The sequence below is a fragment of the Varroa destructor genome, unplaced genomic scaffold (assembly GCF_002443255.2).
Source record: "Varroa destructor unplaced genomic scaffold, Vdes_3.0 BEIS01000002.1, whole genome shotgun sequence".
Taxonomy (NCBI): domain Eukaryota; kingdom Metazoa; phylum Arthropoda; class Arachnida; order Mesostigmata; family Varroidae; genus Varroa; species Varroa destructor.
Window position 1 is genome coordinate 42,331,632 of NW_019211455.1, and position 20,643 is coordinate 42,352,274.

The window sequence follows — 20,643 nt, forward strand, 5'->3', positions numbered from 1 at the left end:
ATTATGCGTTTTCACCTATGCGACGATTAAAGACGTGTTAGATTATTATATACACTTCATTCTTTTCTTGTTTTTCAACGGATACGTGTTGCACACCTGCTTAGTTACTTATCTGTCTTAGGCGTTCATTTGTTTGGACGATGATTTGTTTTTACTATCTAATTAATCCAGATAAAAAATAAAGCAAATCACGAAAACCTAAATTGCCACTTAAGACAACTGTAAGATATCCTTATAAATATTAAACTTAGTGATCAGGTTCTCAGCCAATTCTTGGTCAATTTGAATGTCCTTACAAGTAGTTCAAAATAATGGTAATAAGCAGAATAAGAAAAACAAACTTATAGATTTAGATTTGTTTATGTGAGTTGTGATGAAATAAAGATAGTTACCATGGTTAGAGATTGTTCGTTTTCTTGTTTTATGACTTCATGATTATATTCAATATAAAAACATTATTTGTCAGGGCCTGAAAATATAATAGATTTAAAATCATTACGAATAGGAAATATAACTAATAAATATAAATATCCCCAGAACGTGAACTTTATGTGTGGGAGCTTCTATAGCCGTGATCACGCCGGTTACGCCCAACAGACAGCAGTAGAACTTACAGATTATGATCACCTTTATTTAAAAAACTTACCTATCTATAGTTGTCTTTGTATTATATGTTGTACAATTATATGAACAAAAAAATACATGACCAAGAAAGTAAAACTGCTCAAAGTTTTGCTATTGCTTTATCCAGATCTTCGGCAAGTTTCCGGACATCGCTTTCATAGCAGGAACACGCAGGTCGGTAACAGTGTTCATGTAACTTTAATCTATTTTATCAGGAAAATATCAATGAATTACACAGCTACTGATGAAGTGCAAAGATTAATTATATCTAATTTAAATCATTCTGTTAATGTGCATTTTCATGACATTTACGGCAATAGTTTATTCCAAACACAGTTTGTTACTGTTTCCAATGTTAATAACAGTATGGACTGCATGATGATATTCCTAAATCATTGCCTCAAAGTAGTTTTTCTTTCGGAATTTAGATCGTACAGGCCAAGAAGTTAATTGTTCTTGCCGGAAGTTAGCCGAGCAGCAAATCGAAGGATGTGTGCATGATTACCGCTTGTTGCAAGGGCATTGATCTTAAGTATCATCGACTACTACCATTTTATAGTTTTCGTCTCAGATATCGGTTATAATGTCTCAGGTTATCACACATGTAACAAAATGGATGAGACGAATTAGTCAAGGGCGTTTTTAGCACAGGGCTGAAACTCTAAGTACAAATGCCTTTTCCTTATTTATCTCACCGAATAAAATCAACTTTATGTACAAGATACTTTCGTGGTGCCTGAACATTGTCTTGGGCTCCGTGGTTTAGAGGCCTTGTTTGATTAAAAAGTGAATATATATATATATATATATATGCCTACCTAAATAATAACAATTTGATCTCTCTGAGATTTTGCAGTATCATACCTTCTAAGATTAACAGGAGTTTGCTACCACTCATATAAAAACCGAATCCTTAAGGAACTATATTTATATAATCATTTCATTACTTGAGAACCCTTTTTGAGCCGTTCGAGGCTTTCTTGAGACTAAACTGTTTGCTTAGATTGTTCATAAGATCTGAATAGCGCCCAAGTTCTCAAAAACACTTATGAGATTTCTTGTATCGACAGTGCTTTCAAATCCTTTGCTGAGCTCAGCTATTGTTAGTGGCTCTGTGGCTGCCATAAGTCGATCGAGTATAGGCCTATATTTGATATCCAAGGTTATCATTTTATCTTCAAACTCGCCATCAAACGAGTCCTGACGTTCGTGAATGTCGTTATACATTGAGGACATGACAACGACTTCACTTCGAGTCTCTTCGGAGTTTTCGGACTTTCTACTTTCAACGGAGAAAACAGATACGCGGTGATTCTCTGTCTTCATCTTATCAGCTAGCTGTTCTGAGCTCGAATCGGCTTCTTGGGCCTTTCTGTTAGCTCGACCAAGTTTGTTTTTCGCTACAATTTGCGTAGAATGGGGGCCTTGGCTGATTTTCTCATTTTGTTTCTGATCCTTTGAAGGGTTTTTTTGTTCGTCCTTTTGTTGGACTTCATCACTATCGTTTCGATCGTGCGCAGGCATTTCTATGAGCGTCTGATTATCTGCTTGTTCACCGTTGTTTTTTGCATCAACGTTGTGTGAGTTCGCCTCGTCGTTTGATTCATTAGCAAGCTCGCCGTCGTCTTCACCTGAATGTAGGTCATTGTCCTTGTCGCCTTCGTCAGCGTCGGCGTAGTCTTGCTTCACTCGATTGTAATATGCAAAATGGTTTTTATTGCGAAGTTGGACTTTGGTCTTTTCCGTGTATTCGACGTCACCGTGGATTCGCTTCACCCCGAATGGCGGCAATCTCTGCGCCATAAACTGGCCAACCATGAAGTCCAATGAAGGCTGTTTTTCCTCTTCGGTGAGTTCTTCTTTCGCTCGGATAGCTTCGCCCATTTTTAGGAGGGCATTTGCGTAAGCTTCCTTTTTGGCAGCACTTGACAAATTGTGATAACCTACCGGTAGTCCTCGACGAAGCTCTACGCTTTCCACCTCCAGCCGTTCAAGTAAGATATCTATTGAATATTTCACGAACGCTCCAACGGAGTTGCCACAGTTTGAGGACAGGATCACGTACGAACTTCGGGCATCTGGGCCAGCCTTCGATTCGAAAGGTGTTCCTCCCGGCACGTAAAGAACGTCTCCGGGTTTGAGGGTTACGATCATGGTCGGTTCACCCAGTTCATTCCGATTCAGTGGGTCAACGGAGAACATAATAGGAAGCTCCACTTGAGCTTTGTATAACTTCCATATCTCAGATCCCTCTGTCTGAATAACGAAATAATCCTCATTGTCATAACGGAGGGGCCGCATCTGACAGCCAGCGGGTGTAACATAGCCATTGATATTCACGAGACGCCCCAGGAACGTTTCTAAGGGTTCGACCAGAGCGTGTAATCCAGGTTGAAAACGAGCTATTTGGTACAACTGAATCGTATAGCCTTCGTCCATAAGTGGCTTTAATTGTTCAACAGTCATGTATTCTGGTTGATCATCTGCAGGGTTCTCTTCGAACTCCGTAAACGTGTCGTCGACGGTCTTTGCGATAGAGAAATCCAGTTGATAGAAAAGCTTACGCAGCCGAGCTTTTACGTTCGCCCGTGTTGCGATTGCCTATATTAGAGATGGCAGACATATGAAAGAAAGGAATAGAGACACGTCGTTAGAAAACGTCTCAATAACAAGTAATCTGTTCTATTTAAATGGCTGGGTTCACAAAATGAACAAGCCGCAAGTTGACCAAATAAACTTGAGAAGGTCACGGAAATTGTGCATAGCACATATTGTATGCCATCAATGATATGTGCGCCAATTCCGTACACTGAAATGAAACTACTACGCGCGTCCAAAGCTCAACGCTCTTAAGCCACAAGTGGATAAAAGTCATAGATATGGAGCGTTGACGGGTTCTGTAGTAGTCTGCTTACCTGCATTAGGACATCGTAGCCGAACAATGCCTTTAGCTTTACTGCATCCTTTTCTTTAGTGGGTATGGCTAGGGGGGCCTTTTGCCATTTGGTTTTAACGAACTCGTCGAGACTTATTTCGGTATTTGACAAAAGCCATCTGATGGAATCTTCAGGCTGTTTGAATTTTTTACAAAACTCTTCGATGAAAGGATCCATTCTAGAAAATACACAGCAAACAAATTTCGCTGGCATTGTAGCTTCTCGTTTTTTTTGGTAGAGTGAATATGAAAGAAAAATGTAAACTCGAAATATGTGCTTTAACATATGTCTTGTAATACAACTATCTAAATCCGTAAAACTGAATCATCAACTGGGCGTATACTCTTCTATATATATATATATATATATATATATATATATCTGAATTGTTGAGATATGACGACTTACTTCTTGTCTGGCACGGCCTGCGGGTTAATCTTCTTCTTATCTAATTTCTGCGTCTTTGCGGCTGAAGCCTGAGGCGACTGTGTTTTTCTTTTTATACCGGCCATGACCTCGTACACGGTCTGCTTTTTTGCTAGAGTGAAATAGCACACGAACGTTAGCATTGCCCAGCAACGCTGCGCTATGATGGTAATTGGCATTAATTGACAGAGCAGCAAGGATATATAGAGTACTCTCAACCTTATGAGTTTCACCTCTCAAGTCTATTTTAATGCTGACCTCCTATGCCTCCCCTGAAGCACGTGTCCCCCCTAAATGTATCGACATCATTTGTGTCGGTGATTGTTAAGTTAAGCTAGTGGCTTCGAAAGGTTAGGTAACAAATGCGCCTCAAAAGTTCAACGTCGCGTGATAAAAACAAAATTTCCTAGAAACTATTGCATCACACTGCTCACGACGACCCCGTTTTGCATTTACTACATAACATTTTAAATCACAAGCGTACGATCGCAATATTATTATAAAACGGAAATGGGTTAGTATGAAAAAAAGAACTTTATATAAGCTATAAATAGTAGACCAATACGAAAAAAAAAGAATCTTTCATTTCACTACTAAACTAAATGCCAATACTACTGACCGTGGCAACACGTTTGAAGTTAATTTCCTGCAAGCATAGCAAACTTCTTCCGGTTTAAGACTGCTGGCCTTCTTCGAAAAAAAAATTCAAAGAAGGGTGATTATATACGGCACATTGACCGCTTAAATGAGCCGTACTCACGGTTGCTGTGAAGAATTGAAGAAGATATACACGTGCTTCGTGAGGTAAAACGAAGTACAGTACACCTTTACGGAACGCAACCACCTCTACAGAAAGGCATTTAGCTTGAATTCATTCACACTAGGATCCATAGAAAGGTATGCAATCTTTGACAGATGACTGAGTATTAGGTGAGATTGAACTCTGTGCAGCGCATTAAGTAGTCCAACATACACTTTTGTAAAACGGGTAGGCGGTATTCAGTTTTGCTAGTATGGCCTGATTAATCCAAAGTTGTATTTGTTTTTTCAAGATTAAAGGCGATACTCGGTGAGGATTTAAAGGTTACGAACGAGCAATTAAATGTCAAGGGTTCAGCGATTAGCAAAAGCGGTACGAAGTTTTCCCGATGACTTTCCATTGCTGTGAGGAGCAAGCACGTGCTAATGCACGCGAAGATCGACGTACGTCATGTGTGCTTTGTCAGCTGCATGTAACCACTTAAATCAAACGTTTAGAAAGTCGGTATCAGTTCGTTCGTCCATCCGTCCTAGCATGGCGGTAACGTGGTTGTTTACCGAGAGCTGGCGTAGGCTCAAAACCCGGCATGAAAGTGCTGTGTTTCGTGCTGGGGGCGCTGTGTGGCGAGAGGGAGTAATATCTAGCCTGAGACATTTATTTAGACTGACTCGGTTCTGCTATTTAAATATACCGACAAAATTCATGCGCAAAGATTTATGCCGATATGGACCGAACACCGAATACGGCCGTTGGAATCATTTTTTTTTTACTTATATTATTATTATTATTATTATTATTATATTTTATACATATTATTACATTTTTTATTTGATACGAAAGATTTCTAGCTTTTTTTTTTATAGCTTGAAGAAGTATGGTATTCAAGCGAACAGTCAGAAAATGTTCCCGATGCGAGCAAGCATGGTTTATTTTGTAGAGTTTTATTCACTGCTAGTAAAAACTACATCTATATTCTATGTAATAACATAGTTGAATCTACGGTTGTACAAAATGAGCACTAGGCAAACAAAACCTTAGCATTAATCGATTCGGAACTTTTATTCAACCATCAATTTAGAGAGCACTCCTATGGAGATGGTATTATCGAGTTCTTTTTGTCAACGATGCTCAACAGTGTGCTTTCGTATTCTCCAGGGATTTTGAGTCAAATTAGGACCCGGTAGGTTAGCGCCTACCCGGATATGACCTGTTTGTTGACCATAAACTAACAAAGAAGGGGACAAGGTCGTTATCGAGTCTGTTCGTAAATTTTGCACGCATCGGCGAACGGCATCGATCCGTTTTATCCGCTAACGAAATATTGCTATAGGATCCTAGTGTGACTTTTTTCCCTTTTGACAACTGGCGATAGATGCAGTGTGCTTGAACTCTCATTGCCTGTGGACAGCATATTGTCGTCGCTATATTATAAGCGTAAAGCTCCCTGCTTTCTCTGTGTTTCAAGCTGTTCTAGCGATACATCCATACAATAACAATAGCTATCGGTGCTACAGTGATATAAATACCTGTAACAATGACGATTTTATTTGTCAAAGGCGAAATGCGGTCTCGTTGGATATTCAGAAATATGCTTGCCAGTCTCAAACACCTCGGAATTGCTTCTTTCGACGGTAAAATGTACATACTTGTTGCAGAAATCCGACCACTGCGATCTGCCTGTTAATTTTATCCATTCATATAATTGTATATCTTACTGCAAACCTATACCGGTTATAATATCGGTTTGCCCGTGTAGGATAAACCCGTAGTTTTTGTGACAAAGTCTTGGATAGTGCAGCCCATAGATAACTGATAGATAACGAAAGAGTTCGTTTGACTGATCTGAAATATCAGGGGTACAGATACAATTAGAACTCCTACGCGGGCTGTCACAGAAGTCATTATGCAATTACAAGTCGGCGAAAGTGTCGCTAATTGATCACCGTCCTACATTTTTCTTCTAAGTCCTGAAGCGACTTGATAATTACCGTGAGATTTTGAGAAGGCTTCATTTGATTTGATCCTCGAATCTCTCTGCGGAAATTCGCATTCTTATATGGTTTTCAGCTATTTTTCTGACACTTTTTTCCCTGTGCGTTATGCTAGCGGAATGAGCGGTCGAGGTGTCTTCTGTCTCCTCGTAAAGGCCATGCTTGTCATTTGGCTGGCTCGCTGTAGCCTTGTTCTAGCGTGTAACATCGGCAAAGGTCAGACAATAAAACGAGGGATGGACCTTATAAACATAATTGGCTGCTTGGTATTCCACTGGAAATTCTCCCAACATCAGGAAGCAATTTCAGAACTTCTAGACACAATGGACGGCCTGAGACACGATAGTAAGTATGCTCTTAGGTCTTATAATCCGTATTTACGCGCTATAAAGTGTCCACGTTAAGCAGACATCGAGAGTGTAGAATATGGCTACCTAGAAGAAAATAAAATTGCCTACACAAATTATTCATACTTATTAATAATAAAAATTATTAAACAGTAATAATAAGAATAATACACAAATTATTGTTATTACTGTTTATCTAACCATAATCTGTCGTCTGCCAAACGTCGCTTAAGAGCTGTCCTTCGATAAATAAATGTTTAAGACTGAGTAAGTAGAAACCGCTATAAACAAGACTGAGTCGCGTTTGTCGAAAAAACAACCTGCACAATGTGAGAGGTTAACAAAGGCAGCATAATATAAACTCCCCTTAGACCTTAAAAATGCCACGATATTGGGTTGCACAAATAACTGGGAAAGCCCGCGAAAGTTCTACCAACATTGTTCCGAGTAATAATTCGCGAAAATTTTTTACTTTTGTTAAAGTGACTATGCATTTTGTTGAAAAAAATTAAGTTTGAGTCTGCTGAAAAAGTGTTTCTACTGGAGCACATTTATAGCTAAAATTGCATATAAGACATCTTGAGACTATTTTTTTGTTAATTGCTTAATCAGAAAAGGAAAATTTATGTTTCTGAAGGAATTAGCCTTTTGGATATACGCTCCCGTGAAGTGTATTGTCCTTCATAAAAAAACAACTTATTTTTTGGAAAATCTTTTGTTTGACTGTGAAAATGAAAGGTAACGGAGCTTCGATTCAGTAAAAGTTCTCAATAGTTATAGAGGGAACCGTGACGAAAATGTTATTTTATTAAATTTACACTACAAACAATAAGGAAAAGTAAAAGCTGGCATTTAGTACAAGAACGCGTGGGCGCCTACGATGGACGAAGCGGTGTTTTTTTCACAAATCTCCAAAAATTTAAATGTAGGTAGATACTCGGTTGAAGCTTTATCCGACCAAGTTGCCTTCTGTCATGAGTTTTCGTCTTGGGCTGATATCAGAACCATTAAAGGGTCGGTATGGGAAGCACACAACGGCAAACTATTTCGACCTCTGGCCAAGAAATTCGGCTATAGAATTAATCAAGAATATCAAAAGATAAAAAAATTTTACTAATCTATATCCAGCAATGAAACGAAGCAGCATGAGCCTAACGATCACGAAGCCTATAAATGGCTACAGACCGTGCTCAGTCTCAATGATCAACAAATTGTATCGTGTCAAAGCAAATATTAAACAGATACCCATTCTTTATTTGGCAATCCGTTTGCTACCGCGTAGACGCCGAGATGGGGAGGGTGGGCCGGCTATAATAAGTGGTACCCAGAATGTTCTACAAAATCTATGCACAGTAATTTAATTGGATCTTTTTTTTTGCAATACAGTCATTTTGACCAATAACACTTACTTCTGTTAATTTTGAGTCTGTTTTTTCACACATTCGGGAAGACTTTGCTCAGAATAACACATTTTATTTCCAACTGAAGTACTAGCACACTACCATAATAAAGTAAGCCCATACTTTAATAAAAATCTCCCAAACAGCTGGGTCGGACAAAGAGGTTCCATAGAATGCCCTGTTTGCTCATGACGTGACGCCTATGTATTTTGTCTTGGGGGAAGCCTCGAAGACAAAGTCTATACTAGAAAACCTGTGACAATGGAAGATTTAAAAGCTGCGTTTGACCTTGAATCAGTAACCCACCGTTATCAGCCGTCTGTAGAGCAGAATGCTATGAATTTTTTTCTTCTGGAATTTAAACTCTAATCGTGTATAGTTGAGAGCTAAATATATGTATCCTGCCACCGACGCATACAACACGGCCTGTGTTGATAAGGAAACTTGCTTATGTAGAACTATATTCACTCTATCTTTTGAAACTAAACAACTATAATAAGTTATCTAAATACTACATAGATATACTATACTATATCACTTTAATGATTACCAAATACTAACCCGTTGGTAGCTGTGAGTGGAAACAGACTGGCTAAGATCACAAAGTATTCGATCCTTGTGATGTGGGTTTTTGAAAGTATTCGCATACCTTCGGATTACGCTACGTTCATCTTTGAAAAAAGGTAAGGGCGTAAGATAATCTTAATGTGTTGTATATTATTATCGACCATGTAAGCCTTGTAATAATCATCCGTTATTAGAATAGAGATCTGTGGCCGGTAGGTACAGGTATTACATCCTTTTTTGCTAAACGAATTTGGGAATTCAGAGCCTATTGTGCAAGTCTATATATATTTCTAAGCGTTTTACTTGTGGAATTAATGGTCTTCTCTAGAAAGTACCCCATCTGATGATGAGCGCTTCTAGGAGCTCTCTACAGTTAACTGGTATAATGCCAGATTTTTCACGCTCTGACGGTTATCTTTTTGAAAATAGGTACCTCTTCGGTATTCCTTCAAGGACCTGTTCCACCAGAATGGGTAACAATGATGGGTCTCGCTGGATGTATCTAGATTTTCTCCAACAGACCTATGAAAGGGCCAAGTAACTATACAAGCGGATACTAAGCCGATTTTTGTATTCCTCTGTAAAAAGAAAAAACTAAAATGTGCTTTTTATCAGTAATTAATTCTTACATTGCAGATACAATCTGTTTATTGCTCGGGATCTCCTTCTCAAACCTGAGGATTTCTCCGAATCGGCAGCGCCGGTCGTGCATGGCATCGCCATATTCGTGTTCTTTATAGAGAGAGTTCTGGTGTCAGGGACGGTGTCCAGCGTCGTGTTGTTTGTCAGCTTCATTAACATTGTTGTATTCATACCAATTGTTGGGTAACGCGCTTAGATGACTGATCGCATGTTGACTTAGACCGCCAAAACAGTAATCAATTGAAAAAGCATGTTTTTGTATGCTCCCTAGGTATTCAGTAGTCTTCACTCTTTTTTGATTACATCCGATGCTACTTCATTGGAGATTCCATCATTTCAAGTCTTGGCTAATGTAAAGCAGCCGGTCGCATATTGACTCACCAAAGCGCTTTTTATCACTACTTGCTTACAGCTACAAGGCCATGGTACTAGTCGGATAAAAATGCATTCTCCGTAGCGCGTTTTTATGTTATTAGTGATTTCCGTACTGTTTCGATCTCATCAGACATTATTACCCACAAACTTTTATTTACGTTAGCCAAAACGTATTTTGTAACTCTACGACCTGTTCAGTAAAAAGCCCAACTTGAGCTATAAAAAAGGGACGTGGTGCTGCAGGCTTTCACGTGCCATGTTTATAGCTTTTCTTTTTTAGGATAATAAATAAGATATGTAACTGGGCATCTAGCACATGGATAACAACATATTAATTAGATCGATTACCTGGGCCTAAATTGTTGTCATTCAATTAACACGAGAAATGTTTACCTTGTGTCTGTCACAGTTATCGATCTACAAATTCAATCAATATGACTTCCTTATGGACGAAATGCTAAAAGCGGACAGCATGAAACAGGCCACAGAGATGATGAAATTACGTTTGATTCACGCCGGTTAGTAAAGTATCTTAACTATTAAAACAGTCAGTTATCACGAATGTTGTGCCAGTCATAGCATCTTTCTGTTATAATCTATTATTGACTTGGAATATTGGCGTTTAGTAATCTCATTTCGTTATCCTTTATTCCTATCGTTCACAACTTATTGTCATATTATCACTATGATGTTATTATTTATAGCTATATAATTATACAGTAAAAATATTTATATTTACTTGAGAGTTTATTGACTTAGATTGTTTATAAGTGAAAATTTTTTTATTACGGGCTGATTTTAAACAAATAATAATAATAGTAATATAATACAAATTTCTACCAAATGAAAATTAAGGAATTTATTTTTTTTTCTAGATCTCTGTTTACTGGTTGAAAAGATCGACGACATTTTCTCAACCGTGGTCTTCGTACTTCATCTGCTAGCTACTCTACAGCTGTGTATTGAAGTCGACAAGTTACTTGCGGCAAGTTTTTCTTGTTGTTTCCCACATATTTCTATGCACGTTTTCTAATATTTAATAGGACATATGTATTATTGTCCTAATTACTGAGCATGTACTTTGGAATGGCTAGGCTATGCATTTAATTGCAGAAGATAATATAATTAAACTAGGTTTTTGATTCATAGCCCACTGTAGGCATGGAGTGCCTCACGACTTTCAGCTTTAACGTTTTTTGGACTTTACTCTTACGGAAGCCGTGAGATGCTCGACGCCTCGTACTGACAAACGTTCATGTCCTTCTCCGATATTATCTGCATATAGTAGTATTTTGGTGACCTGATGTCTTGGATGATGGTCATGTGTTTCTCATGCCATAAACAAACTAAAGCTATAACCAATATGACAGAATGAAAATTTTAATTTTTTTCGCTAACCTATACGAATAGCTTGAACAAGTTTCAATTTGGTCTTCAGCTATCGCAGTTGTCAGCAAATGGACACCACACTACGTTCGCTCTATACAATTGGGTGTTTGACATGATCTTCGCGATGTCTTTGTTTCTCATGCTATTATTTAGCGCGGCTTTCCTCTGCCAGAGCCCCACGAGGTCACTACCTCTGACAAATCAGGTGGGTGAAACGTGTTTCGATAATATGGCTGACTCACCGCAGCGATAGGAATCAGTGCGAAAGGTGCGGCCATTATACACTAATTTTTTTTCTATCTACGCCAATATGTTAGTGAGAGAATTTGCCCACGATGTTTTCATTGGGCGATGCAGCGGATATCACCAGCCTCTACCGAAATTGTAATGCTTTCTTCGCTCTTGTTTTTTTTTCAAACAGGCCATAGCCGCAAACGCGACGGATGAATATAGATGGTTTGATAATAAGTTGGAAACTCTTCAGTGTTTGCATGCCTTAAAAGAGGCTCGTTCTGAAATTATCTACCTGCAATTTTTTAGATATTGTTTTATAAAGAGTTATTGCTTTATTTGATCACACTTTTATATAATTTAGCGTCTGATCGCCGCGATTGTTATACACTCATTAGCCCTATAGCTTCTTTTGACTTTATAATCGATATTGACCATTGCGGGTGTACTGGTGTTGAGAGATTTGAGCTTTACGATAGAAATTTGCCTATATGAACGTGTCTTTGACTTGCCATTTAGCCAGTACAATATTATCATTGCTCTGCATAATGCTTTTACCTAGAATCAGACTTGTTTGTTTTCGAGTGAGCAGACTTAAGTCGCTGTCCCTTTCAACAGTTCCCTCTGTTCACCGCCATACCGATAAGAATAATTTTAAAGTGTTCCATGCATGCTGCTCGTCGGATAGTTCGGCCTTCGGAACAATAACGAACTCTTTGAGGATCAGCTGGAACTTACTCAAAGCCAGATGAGTGCCACTAACGTTGCGATTACGGCTGGCAACTTCTACAAAATGGACAGGAGTACGTTCATCACCTCACTTGGTCTCGTCGCTTCGTACATTGTGTTCTCCATGCAGATGCCTGAACTCGCGAAGGAATCATAAACTTAAAATGCGGGAATGCAACTCTGCATAAAGGCCGATAATTAACTTGATATTAAATCAAAGTGCAATTTTTTTCAGATGAAGGTTTATTAAATAATTTCCTTTACAACCCTTACAACAATCTCTTTGTAATGAATGTTCTGTAAGGTATCAGTTATTGTTGTGCTATGCCGACGAGTCCTTGGTTAGTTGGGTAGGTTTATAACTCGAAGGTAACTTATAACACTATATAAGTATCATCATTCCGTTCGAGAAAACCCGGTAATATCCACACCGGCCACCTTACCTAGTGGGACAAGTCCTTAATACTACACTGAAGAAGTACGGGGCCGGAGATTGTCTAAATAAAGAATATTAAAATGTAAAAAATTAACTTATTTCACAGACAGCGAATATAATTGTCAAGTATAATGCGTTCACCAATCAAATTAATATTATGTAGTAAACGAGAGGCGAGGCGAAACTAAAATTAATACGATTAAAATAGCCCAATTGGAAGAAGAAGGCAAAAAAAATAACTGAGAAATAGATAACTTCACAGGAGAGTCACAGGACAGAAATGTGGGAAGGACACGATCTACAAAGAGGGCCCTGTAAATACTACTTGATTAAAAATACAATCAAAAACTTTCAGAATCTGATTAAAACATAGAAAAAAAAAACAAATTAAACAGTTCCATAATATAACAGCGACATACCATGTCTCATGTTCTTCTGGTCTTATTGTTTGTAGCAACATGTTTTGTGACGAACTCTAATTAAAATAAAAAAATAAAATTAAGTATATCTAGATTTCACTGAATATTATTTTCTCACTATTTTGGTGAGAACCAAAGCTAATGACCTGTATTGCACACATTACTCACCCGTCGTCAAACATTTTCATGACATAAAATGAATTTCAGCACTAAACAAACTGAGATCTGTGGACAAAATTCTAAAGTAGAATTTCCTATCCGAGCGCAGTATTCGCATCGAGAAAACTAATTATCCCCAAAATAATTTCGAAGTTAAATATCTAAAAAATATGAAAACTTTAATATTTATGACTTGCACTTACAAAAAAAAACCCTTTTCTTTCGAATATCACTCATTAAGTGTAATCCATATAATACGCGTACGTTTCAGGCGAAAGGAGCAAGCTCCCACGACCCAATTATTTAAAGGCCATAGGTGATTATCGGTTTATTGTAGTCGGCTTGTGTCGCTAGTATGACACTGTCTATATGCCGCAGATAATATCTGATTCATCGTGTTCTTTTGCAATGTCGCCATCGTTCTCCCAAACTTTGGCAGTTTTCTAAACCTCATATAAAGCGTTTTCGTGCAGAAAAGCTTGAATCTATCTTAGCCAATATAGAAAGAACCGAATTTTTTTTGATGAAGAATAAGTATTAAAACCATTTACTTCGCTTTGCGGAAAAACAACTACTGGAATTCACACAGCTCACGGCTTTCGGGATAACGTTCAAACAGACCCCAGAGTCAGAAGTTGTGAGACACTCCAGACTCTCGAGAGTGGGCCAAAAAAAAATAGTTTTTTGTGGACCAGAACTGAACTGCAATCGAAGGTTTTCGATGTTTTTAATGTCTGCTGCCGCACTGAGCTTAAGGTTTTTTGCACGAAAGATATTGCTTCCATCTACGGTTATTTTCTCCTTAGCTAATTTTTGAAGGACACAAAAAAAATCAAATATACCCAACTCAAAATCTGAAAAAAATGCTTGAGTTTTGGTGACAGAAAATCCTTCCTAGTCCTTTATAGCACTGTTAGACATATGTTTACTCACGTCGCTATTCAGAATGTGGTCAAGTTAGCAAAACATTGAAAACTCTGCTGTTCTAGGTTCCTCTGTTTAGACGGACCGTGCCGTCTATAGTTGTAGCTTTTATGACTGACAAATTTCCTTTTGTGGATATCGAGACAGCAGTGTGCCATCTACATGAAAGATTATCACATCAGATTTGCTGAATGTCCTTCGGAAGATGTAAACGTTGTTACAACATTCAGCGTGGCCCTTTGGAAGTTAACGTTTAAATAGTTGAATATATTTATGAAAACATAGTAAGGGTTCCGCTTGCTTTGCTTAAGGTTCACTTGAAATCATGTTCTATGTGGTATAAATATGGCTTTTTTTCCCACAAGATGGCAAATATCATCATCATCAATGATTACATGATCCAACAGCCGCTCTCGCAGCAAATACCGCCTCGCCTATAGTTATTAAAGAGTCTTTGATCTCGCTAAAAAAGAATAAAGATAGCAAAATTATTGTAAAATATTTATTATTACTTGATGCACTCAAGTTCGTCAGGACTTCACTGTGAACATTCAATAGAAGTTTGTATTACCATCTACTATACCAGTACTGTATGACGGCAGCTGATTGATAGCTGTTATTAATCGCTGCTTTAGCAGTATGCGATATAAAGTAGACTTACCTTATTCGCGAAGCTCTTAACCTTAGGAAAACTACTTTTGCTCTTGCAATGGGCTATATCAAAATAACGACATGTTGATTCTTGTATTTAAGTCCACTAAAATATTGCACTTAAGTAATATGCAAATGGTTCCTCTAGTGGAAGTGGAAAACGCGAAACGGAGGCTTGAAGCTCAGTAAGTCTCGTGCGTTCGGGCAAACGCTATCATTGTGAGGCCTGGGGCTAGTGCATAAGGCATATTACAATCACTGGTCTATAGAAAAGCACTCTGTTCTCATAGCATCATGGCCGTTCTATATATTTCCCTCTAAGAACGACTTCGTTCCCATGGCATAGTCATGGGATTTAAAATCAGCCTCCTCTCTCAGACTACAGTTTACACCGAGGTTGTTTTGCACTGAATTCCCTTTTGTGGTAGGATGTTGCCTGCTTCGTAGTGCGTGATGTAACGTTATTTTACCATAGCCCGAGCTCGTTATATGTACTAGTCAGGTGTATGGCGCCTCCATCTTCAAGACGCACAGGAATCCTTTCACCAGTGTTTACGAAAGATCTATAATCAGGGTGAAGGGTGCCGGATCTGGGGATATTAGGGGAGGCGTCGTTATTACACACAACATCGTTTCGTAAATGAAAATTGCTAAATGCGATAGATGATCGATCCTTATCATACGTTTATGGCTTTCGCGATAATATGGATTCCGCTCCATGTTGGAAGATGCTTATCTTGGTATTAGATTTGAGAAGCAGTGTTTCAGAGTACGAGTTATTTAGCCGACAACCTGACTGAGTCTTTCCTCTTCCACGTCTAACTCGCCCGATGGCGCTTGACACCTATGTTCAGCGTCTTTTGCTTGGACGGATAATCGTTTATGTAATTATTATTGAGTATTTTCATTATTAATATATTAAAATGTTGCCTGTTTGCTTGAGGAAGATTTATTTTTGTTATTGCCGTCAAGACTGAATGTTGGATAAGATCTAAATAAAAGCTGCTATATTAATTCTTTAATATATATATTAAATAATAATAATAATTTTTTTGTTCATGGAATTCAAACATGAGTGCGTCATTTTTTTTATTGTAATATAGACATGCATCCGGATTTCGTTCTGTTTATGTAGGTTTATTATTTTTTTCTATTTATTAATATTTAAGGTATTTATTAATAACAGTATTTTTTTTCACATTTTGCAGTTATTTATAACGAGTCACATAATCCTAAACTATGTAGCGTTATTCTGTGTTCCTAATCGCTTAAATCATTACCGGTTTATTTATTCTATTTCCTTTATTAAAATATTGTTACATTTTCACGTTTTTATAGCAAATACACTCCAAAAATATAACCACAATACATAAAATAAAGCACAATAAACACTTCGTAATACTATAATCATATGCTATACATATTCTGGATCATTTTCATCATAAAGCTAAAACTATAACTCATAGCAAATAGTAATGGCCTTGTTCTAGTTAGATTTTATTCGCCTTGTTAAAGCAACATTATTTGGTGAGGGAAGACAAAAAGAAAAAAACAACCATAGGTAAGAAACTGGAGTTTTGAAAATACCTAATTTCTTTAAATGTTACGGAATTTTGGAAATAATTAGTTGATTACATTTTATTCAAATATATTTGACTAGTAATTTGTTTACTTGATCGATAGGAATTTTAGCCTAATGACCCACTCTATATTATCTCTATGGGTTCGCTGACCGCCCTGCTTTCGCCAGCTATCGCGCCAGTGTCACGTGGCACTGATTAAGCTGTTTTCAGTATTTGGTATGTTATATTTTTCCTACATTTAAGCAATTCTAGAGACTTTACTATTTATGAATCCGTCGACTGCCGCCTGTGCTTAGCCAAGATGCCATTGTAAATTAATCTAACTTGCAAATCTATGCTATTATTTAAAATTTGCGCCAGCTTGACAATGAGTGATAAGAGCGCCGCCAGGCGGGGTTTCCGAGACTCGAGTCTGAGCTCGATCTCTTTTCCGATCATCTCCCTAACAGGTTGGTAAAAAGTTTTTACGATCTTTAATTGTTTAGTCCTATGTTGTACGTAGTGCGGCCGGATAGTGTTAAATGATGTAAAGCAGTTAGATGGACGTGACGAGCGCACTTTTTCGTGATGATTCATTTCGTAATTAAGTTTCATTTATGCGCATAACTTTTTACTTTTTCTTTATAAAATCTAGCTAGGGAAACACTAAAGACATGTTCATCTGTTGCGGCTGGTGCATCGGTAAACAGCGGTTTTCTATCGTTTCCAGGCGTTTGCTAATGATCAGAAATATTTTACACCGCTAGAAAACTTTCCTATTCAAAAGTTCGTTGTCGTCATCAAATTTGAGTTACAGAACTTAGTACTGAGCTTCGATTTTAAAAATCAGTTAAACTGGTAAGAAAAACAGCATTTTCGATATCTAGGCTAGTTCACATTTTTTAAAATGCCAGGGAAGTGCACAAGAAAGTGTTCCAACATGGTATATAACTTTGACGAACACCAAAAAGAAGATCAGAAGGCAAAAACATTAACAGAAGGGACATTACTGATATCCTAACCTGAAATATGGTGTTACATTTTCGTATCAATGAAGGTGAGTTGTGTTTTAAACTCAAGTAAACAACATAATTGTTTATTAAATTAGAAAATGCACTTATTTTTTCCATAATAAGTAAATCAGACATTCTGAGGTCTTCCGTACCACAAAGCGTGTTTTTACAGTTTAACTTAATCTAGTTTCCAGATTGATTCGGGTTCGCTAATTGAATACTCGGCAAATGATTTCAGTCCTTAATCTTTCTTCGGATAGCCCCTAGCTGCTTAAGATGGTTAAGGGGGACAGGAAGACGTGGAAGGCAAACTATTTCCTTAAACTCGTCCAGCTTCTGGATGAATATCCTAAATGCTTTATCGTTGGAGTTGACAATGTGCGTAAGTAATTGTGATTTATTCCAGGTAGCTTAAATTAGTACTTTAATTCTAGATAGATTTGTTTTTAAATGATGATTGCACAATAAAAAAATTCTGGCACCTCTTACGAATCACCATGTGTTTACTCCCTTCAATACTGAAATCTATGTGATAACTGGATGGATCATTTTCATGATTGCCTAGGCACTAATCACCTTAATGCATTGTTGTTCTGTCTGTTGTAGGATCTAAGCAAATGCAGCAGATCCGAACCTCCCTTCGGGGCACCGCCGTACTTCTTATGGGCAAAAACACCATGATGCGTAAGGCCATCAAGGGACACATTGAAAGTAGTCCGGCTCTTGAAAAGCTGCTGCCCAACATCAAGGGTAATGTGGGCTTTGTATTTACCAAGGACGATCTGTGTAATGTTCGTGAGAAGATAATGACTAACAAAGTTAAAGCTCCTGCCCGTGCCGGAGCAATCGCCCCTATCGATGTATATGTACCTCCGCAGAATACCGGCCTGGGTCCTGAGAAAACTTCTTTCTTCCAAGCCCTGCATATTCCCACAAAAATATCCAAGGGGACGATTGAAATCATAAATTCTATCCATTTGATTAAGGCCGGCGACAAAGTCGGAGCTTCTGAGGCCACCCTTCTCAACATGTTGAACATTTCACCCTTTTCGTACGGTCTAGTTATTGAAGCAGTAAGTTTGAACACATCAATAAACAATAATTCGATCAAAAATAAATAACGAGTAAACGCAAATTACGTTACGCCTTGATAAAATCGAGAATTTTACTTCTACTGACGTTGTACATAAATCGTAACTATGATATTGTATTCTACAAAGCGCAAGTTAAACCACTTTACGAAGGTTGCTTATTAATGTCTTGTTCTGCTATTTACCTGTCTTTTTATGCGTATTGTTCAGGTTTACGACAACGGCACCATCTTCGCTCCCCATATTCTGGACATTACTCCGGATGATTTGAAGGAGCGCTTTATGAACGGAGTCCGCAACGTGGCGGCTGTCTCACTCCAGATTGGCTACCCCACGCTGGCGTCGGCACCGCACTCGATTATTAATGGAGTCAAGAGGCTCATTGCAATCGCCTTGGCAACCGACATAGAGTTCGAGGCGGCTAATACGGCCAAGGAATACCTGAAAGATCCGTCGAAGTTCATCGTCGCAGCCCCTGAAGCCGCAGCTGATGAAGTTGCGACCCCCGAACCCAAAAAAGAAGAGAAGGAAGAGTCGGAAGATGACGATGAAGACATGGGTCTCGGTCTCTTTGGTTAAGCTTGAGAAAAGGCCACTTGCCATTTTTGGTTGCTGAAGTGCATCGCAAAGTTCAAAGAAGGTCTACTGGGTCAACGTTTGGACCACAGACGCCGGAACTTCTAGTTATTTGAACTAGTCATTTAGGACAAAAGAACCTAATCAGATAAATCGATGCTGTTACTGTCAATAAATATTACAGCGAAATGTTCTTATCTGAAAGTTCTGTTATTTATTTTATTATATTAGGTACCAACTTGAGAAATATGTAACATCTTAATCAGTAACAATCAAAAGTGAAAATCGAACGAATAGTAATTGTATATTACGACATAAATGAATTACGATTATGCAAAATAAATATATACGGTTTTGCTAGATAAGTTGTTCTCTACGGCAAACGTTTACACTTTAAAGCAGCAAATTTAATGAAAAAATCATAGGAAAAGCGGTTCTATTGCATCCCGCAATTCTTAGTTCGTATCCGTTAATGATGCGATTTAAGAATGAGGCTTCTTGCGAAATCATATTTAGCGTGAAGAATTCGCTATGAGAATTCAAAATATAGAAAACGCATGGATCAAGAGCCCCTAGTAGATAGTGTTAGGGATTTAATTTTTCCAAGCAAACAAAAATACGATAATCGCTTTCAACACTAATGGTAGTTAGTGCAACTAGGAAGTGCTAATTAATAATTCCAGCGAGATATTGATCTCGATCGTAACTATGGTACTCCGCAAGGAGCGACCATGGTCACAGCTACAAAATAGTTCGCCATTACTGGACGATGGCCCAACACCACAAGATGCTGTTAATATACGACAATGTTAAGACAATACGGTTGAATAATTTGTTCTTCGTTAGCAATAGATAAATTATAATAACTGTGTAAAATGTTTATCCAAGCTGGGCATTTATACAAAGGTGAATGTGATAGCGAAATAAAGTTTGACTTTAAGACAAGTGCAGGCGTAGCGAGGTTCGACTGAAAGGATCTCGAAAGCTAACCGAATATAAATAGAATAGAACTACGAGGTGAAAATAAGTCTTGTTCGATTGCTTAAGACTTCTTCCTGATCCGAGTCTATGACGACTGTTATTGTTATTGTGGTCTTTATGAAAACGTATGTGGTACATAGGGCTTCCAATTACCGGCCAGACTAAGCCGATGTGATGAGCCATCTTCATGAAATATGGCCATATCAGATCCCGTATCAATCATTGTCGCCTCATCCTTACTCTCTTTAGTTGCTTATCTTATTGAAATAGAGGAAAAGCATTTTCTAAGATTTCTTTAAAACAAATCAACTAGCCGACCGCTGACGCATACATGTTGTCATCGCTGACCACCAACATATAAAGTATTAGTATCATTTCCTCTAGACTGCGTTTTAAGAACATGCCATCTTTGCA

The 20,643-nt window shown here is 38.0% G+C and overlaps 3 protein-coding genes across 10 annotated transcripts; 2 read left to right on the forward strand and 1 right to left on the reverse strand.

Moving 5' to 3' along the window:
• Positions 1-916: 916 nt before the first annotated feature.
• LOC111245149 (uncharacterized) lies at positions 917-5,201 on the reverse strand. 4 transcript variants are annotated; one of them, XM_086980272.1, is made up of 4 exons: positions 4,747-5,201; positions 3,969-4,087; positions 3,540-3,738; positions 917-3,225 (listed from the first exon to the last, which is right to left on the reverse strand). In XM_086980272.1, the coding sequence occupies exons 2-4, from the start codon at positions 4,070-4,072 to the stop codon at positions 1,633-1,635; spliced, it is 1,896 nt and encodes a 631-aa protein (XP_086836398.1). In that variant the 5' UTR covers positions 4,073-4,087; positions 4,747-5,201; the 3' UTR covers positions 917-1,632. The 4 variants fall into 4 exon arrangements, with proteins under 4 accessions (XP_086836398.1, XP_086836397.1, XP_086836396.1 ...); XM_086980271.1 differs by having other exon boundaries at positions 4,606-5,201; XM_086980270.1 differs by having other exon boundaries at positions 3,969-4,098; positions 4,606-5,201.
• Positions 5,202-5,824: 623 nt separating this feature from the next.
• On the forward strand, positions 5,825-13,366 carry LOC147757837 (uncharacterized). Of its 3 annotated transcripts, none has more exons than XM_086980275.1 (8): positions 5,825-6,384; positions 6,853-7,082; positions 9,056-9,167; positions 9,688-9,853; positions 10,478-10,586; positions 10,944-11,053; positions 11,507-11,662; positions 11,879-12,519. In XM_086980275.1, the coding sequence occupies exons 1-8, from the start codon at positions 6,281-6,283 to the stop codon at positions 12,029-12,031; spliced, it is 1,140 nt and encodes a 379-aa protein (XP_086836401.1). In that variant the 5' UTR covers positions 5,825-6,280; the 3' UTR covers positions 12,032-12,519. The 3 variants fall into 3 exon arrangements, with proteins under 3 accessions (XP_086836401.1, XP_086836400.1, XP_086836399.1); XM_086980274.1 differs by having other exon boundaries at positions 5,827-6,384; positions 9,688-9,835; positions 12,377-13,366; XM_086980273.1 differs by having other exon boundaries at positions 5,828-6,384; positions 12,377-13,366.
• A 3,571-nt stretch (positions 13,367-16,937) lies between these two features.
• LOC111244194 (large ribosomal subunit protein uL10-like) lies at positions 16,938-19,452 on the forward strand. Of its 3 annotated transcripts, XM_086980793.1 has the most exons (5): positions 17,022-17,038; positions 17,483-17,625; positions 17,820-17,963; positions 18,188-18,654; positions 18,883-19,452. In XM_086980793.1, the coding sequence occupies exons 3-5, from the start codon at positions 17,858-17,860 to the stop codon at positions 19,249-19,251; spliced, it is 942 nt and encodes a 313-aa protein (XP_086836919.1). In that variant the 5' UTR covers positions 17,022-17,038; positions 17,483-17,625; positions 17,820-17,857; the 3' UTR covers positions 19,252-19,452. The 3 variants fall into 3 exon arrangements, with proteins under 3 accessions (XP_086836920.1, XP_086836919.1, XP_086836921.1); XM_086980794.1 differs by lacking the exon at positions 17,483-17,625 and having other exon boundaries at positions 16,938-17,038; XM_086980795.1 differs by lacking the exons at positions 17,022-17,038; positions 17,483-17,625 and adding an exon at positions 17,048-17,426.
• The last annotated feature ends 1,191 nt before the right edge of the window (positions 19,453-20,643 follow it).

Excerpts from the sequence above, each read along its gene's own strand:
- LOC111245149 (XM_086980272.1), bottom strand. The coding sequence starts at position 4,072 with ATGGCCGGTATAAAAAGAAAAACACAGTCGCCTCAGGCTTCAGCCGCA. Across the intron at positions 3,739-3,968 it reads CAGGCCGTGCCAGACAAGAA|AATGGATCCTTTCATCGAAG; the intron begins GTAAGTCGTCAT and ends TGTATTTTCTAG. Across the intron at positions 3,226-3,539 it reads GCTACGATGTCCTAATGCAG|GCAATCGCAACACGGGCGAA; the intron begins GTAAGCAGACTA and ends TCTCTAATATAG.
- LOC147757837 (XM_086980273.1), top strand. The coding sequence starts at position 6,281 with ATGACGATTTTATTTGTCAAAGGCGAAATGCGGTCTCGTTGGATATTC. Across the intron at positions 9,854-10,477 it reads TTGTCAGCTTCATTAACATT|TTATCGATCTACAAATTCAA; the intron begins GTTGTATTCATA and ends TGTCTGTCACAG. Across the intron at positions 11,054-11,506 it reads AAGTCGACAAGTTACTTGCG|CTATCGCAGTTGTCAGCAAA; the intron begins GCAAGTTTTTCT and ends TTTGGTCTTCAG.
- LOC111244194 (XM_086980794.1), top strand. The coding sequence starts at position 17,858 with ATGGTTAAGGGGGACAGGAAGACGTGGAAGGCAAACTATTTCCTTAAA. Across the intron at positions 17,964-18,187 it reads CGTTGGAGTTGACAATGTGC|GATCTAAGCAAATGCAGCAG; the intron begins GTAAGTAATTGT and ends TGTCTGTTGTAG. Across the intron at positions 18,655-18,882 it reads ACGGTCTAGTTATTGAAGCA|GTTTACGACAACGGCACCAT; the intron begins GTAAGTTTGAAC and ends CGTATTGTTCAG.